Source organism: Microplitis demolitor, chromosome 6 (genome assembly GCF_026212275.2).
Source record: "Microplitis demolitor isolate Queensland-Clemson2020A chromosome 6, iyMicDemo2.1a, whole genome shotgun sequence".
NCBI classification, from domain to species: domain Eukaryota; kingdom Metazoa; phylum Arthropoda; class Insecta; order Hymenoptera; family Braconidae; genus Microplitis; species Microplitis demolitor.
The window spans coordinates 14,043,461-14,045,574 of record NC_068550.1 but is presented as its reverse complement, the minus strand read 5'-3'; the positions used below and the strand labels follow the sequence as shown (position 1 = coordinate 14,045,574).

General features: G+C 33.3%; 1 protein-coding gene across 1 annotated transcript; it reads right to left on the bottom strand.

Moving 5' to 3' along the window:
• Positions 1 to 483: 483 nt before the first annotated feature.
• Positions 484 to 1,355, bottom strand: LOC103578724 (cyclin-dependent kinase inhibitor 1C-like). The gene is made up of 2 exons (XM_053740182.1): positions 1,331 to 1,355; positions 484 to 887 (listed from the first exon to the last, which is right to left on the bottom strand). Exons 1-2 carry the CDS (start codon positions 1,353 to 1,355, stop codon positions 484 to 486), a joined length of 429 nt encoding a protein of 142 aa, XP_053596157.1.
• Between the last annotated feature and the right edge of the window lie 759 nt (positions 1,356 to 2,114).

Genomic DNA, 2,114 nt, shown 5'->3' with positions numbered 1-2,114 from the left:
ATTCCCAAATCGTTCAAAATAAGCTCCAATTGATGAAAAATGAATTTTTTGTTTTTTAAATAGGTTGAGCGTAAAAACACAGTTTTTAATTGAAAAAAAGTCGGTTTTAAGTTTTTTTTTTTTTTCAAGTCCTAGTTTTATTAATTTATTTTTTTTTAATACATATAATAATTTTTAATAATCGCCCCTCTCCCGCGGCCACCTCTGTTGCCTCTCCAATTATTTTTAGAGCCACGGTTCCGCCCTCTCCGTCTCCTAGCTACGACTCCAGCGGCCCACCGATTTGAAGTATCTGAAAAGCAAATCAAATGTTAAGATTTCTTTAAATCTAATAGGAAAAAATAATATATTTAAAGATCTCATAAATCCAGAAGTTTCTCATAAATCCCTATAAAAATTTCATGAGAATGAATGAGTTCTTTGAGAAGTGCTACAGTTAAGTGAAGGCCTTATACATACAGCTTTGAGAATCTCTTGGAATTTTCATGGATCAAACGTATCAACTGCTGATGGAGCTACTGCCGGAGCTGGTGCTGGAGCTGGAGCTGGTGCTAGAGCTACTGCCGGAGCTGGTGCTGGTACTGGAGGTGGTACTGGTGCTGGAGCTACTGGTGGGACTACCGCTGCCACTTGTGCTCCTGCTTCTGCTACTGGAAGAGGTATGTCGGCTACAATTATGTTAGCTGCACCCGACACCCCTCCTCTATTTCCAGCTGGCAGGCACGGTGGTGGTGATGGTGGTGGTGGTGGCGGTAGCTGCCAGTAATTTGGGTTGGCCTGTGGAAAAGGTGGCTGATAATAATATTGGGCACGTCCACGGGCCAACCTGTTGTATGTTTGAATGGCTGCATCAGCAGCCGCTTGAGCTTCAATGAGCTCCCTTTCTTCTGAAAAAAAATGCCATTAATTAATATGATTTTAATATATACATACAAACATGACGTTCATATATACATACATACACATTTATATATACATATATATATATATATATATATATATATATATATATATATATATATATATATATATATATATATATATATATATATTTATTTAATCTATTTAAAATTACTACTTAAACCTTAAAAGACCAAACACGACATTTGTTAAAAAAATGCATCTGTTATTAATTTCTTACGTTCTATTCAGTAAAATTCACTGAGATTCGATCTAGGCGCGCTGTTGACGAGAATATCAGTAATATTTACTAATATTTTTTTTTCGTGTACACACACACACACACACACACACACACACACACACACACATATATATATATATATATATATATATATATATATATACGAATGACAACGAGTGTACTTACCGTTGAAATTCTCTCTGTTGTTCATAATTTTCTGTGAATAAATAAATAAATAGTTAATAATTAACAAATTTTTGTTTATTTGCACAAATATTATTATTATTTTACTTCAAGCATGCATAATAATAAAAATAGCAGACATTAGACATTCGTTTATTTTTTAATAAACATAACTTGATTGTAAGTAAATAGATAAAAGTTTTTAACATGTAATTGATACAATTTTTTTTATAAGTATTTAAGTTGTTTATTTAAAAAAAAAAAAATTATTTAATTATCTGCCACTTTCAGAATTATACAAATATATTTGAATGTTTAAAGTAAAAAATAGAAAAAAACGGTGTACTTACGCGTTTGTTGTTAGCAAATGAATGATGACCGGCTTTTCGTAGTTACATTTTTGGTCCTTTGTTTTAGTTATTGTTTTTTTTTTCTTGGCGCGCAACTTATAAAATAACATCAATAAAGGGATCAATTGACCTGTTAGCTCGTATGGTAATCTATACTTCTTACCGTTAGAGTTGTTTATTCTCAATGTTGGTATCACAGAATGACGATAAATTCGACAACAGCTCTGATAGCTAAGCTGGCAGCAAGCTAACCTGCTGAAGCGAATTGTCACCAAGCTGGCTGCGAAAATTGGCATGTTCATAAGTTGACGATAACTACCCGCCAACTGTCTAAGAAACTCCATCAGAAAGTTGGCGAGAGATTGTGGCAGTAGATTGTTGTCAACTTTCTAGGAAAGTTAGTAACAATTGTAGTTAACATGCAGTTACGGAACTCA